The 1,129-nt window shown below is 42.8% G+C and overlaps 1 protein-coding gene across 1 annotated transcript in view; it reads right to left on the reverse strand.

The window, feature by feature from the left end:
* Positions 1–1,129, reverse strand: part of npepl1 (aminopeptidase-like 1) — a 12,765-nt gene that overhangs the window by 5,835 nt on the left and 5,801 nt on the right. Inside the window, exons 6-7 of the mRNA XM_015397893.1 lie at positions 369–511; positions 165–262 (exon numbers count right to left, since the gene is read on the reverse strand). Coding sequence (XP_015253379.1) covers positions 165–262; positions 369–511 — 241 coding nt within the window. The remainder of the gene's footprint in view (positions 1–164; positions 263–368; positions 512–1,129) is intronic.

A 1,129-nucleotide genomic window follows, 5' to 3' on the forward strand; every position in this document is an offset into this window, starting at 1 on the left:
AGAAAAAGCAGAGAGAGCAGAACGTTAGAGATTGAACTAACAGATTCTGCAGAGTGGGAGAATAGAGATAGAATGAAGCAGAATGATGAAAAAAGTGGTCCCTATGTCCACCAGCAGTCTAAGACTATAGAGTTATATAGAGATCAAACACATTTGAGTATAACCCCCCCGGCTGCTGCCTCACCTGTTTGATGGTGGCCTTAAAAGCTCCTAAAATGGCGGCGGCTCCACCACAGTCTCTCTTCATCCCAGGCATCGTAGTCTGACGACAATGAAAGAAAAAAAGATTTCAAACACTAACATCAGTTCATCTAGCTTCACTCGTCTTATTGTTACGCTCTACTGATGGTTCTGGGTTTACTGCTCACCTTCCCCTTGATGCTGAGTCCGCCGGTGTCGTACACAATGCCTTTTCCCACCCAGGCGATGTTCTGCGTCGCCCCGTCAGGAGTGTGGCTCAACACTGCTAATGCAGGAGGATGTTCTGCTGCCTTTCCGACACCGTAGATACCTGAGAGGTGGAAAAAGAGACAGCAGATGATTAACTGACAGATTAGAGGAACAGAGTGGAAGAAGAGCTCCAAATAAAGAACCATAAATGGACAATTGAGGGGAAGGACTGATTTAGACAACAAGGCAGGGATGTATTGAATCAAAAGCACATCTAAAAATTGCAGGATATCTGCCCTTAGGAACTGAAATAATTCACCCCTGCAATAAAGAGAGTTCTTCCTGTTAAGCAAACTCAACTTGAACTAGAAAATATTTTCATGTCTTATTATTCCAGCTTTTGAATCTGTATGAATCCTGCAGTCCTCCATATTGGCCCCCTCCTGATAGCAATGTGGCTCTGTTTGTTTTTAATCATCTCGTGCAAAAACAATATTAAAAGCGACAACAAACGAACTCATCTGATATTCCAAACATGCTGCACTGGAAATATAACAATATAAACAATGGCTGCCTCTCCATCAGCGTTCAGCAGCAGCTGGTGGGTGAAATTTTAATCTTTAATGGGTTTTAAAAATGTGCCCAAACCAAACAAAACCCTCCTCCCTTCCTCAATAGAACACCAACCGATTGAAGCCATGATTATCTGCCCATTTAAAACCAAAACTGTTGCGTGAAT

This window comes from Cyprinodon variegatus, unplaced genomic scaffold (assembly GCF_000732505.1).
Source record: "Cyprinodon variegatus isolate N-32 unplaced genomic scaffold, C_variegatus-1.0 Scaffold896, whole genome shotgun sequence".
NCBI classification, from domain to species: domain Eukaryota; kingdom Metazoa; phylum Chordata; class Actinopteri; order Cyprinodontiformes; family Cyprinodontidae; genus Cyprinodon; species Cyprinodon variegatus.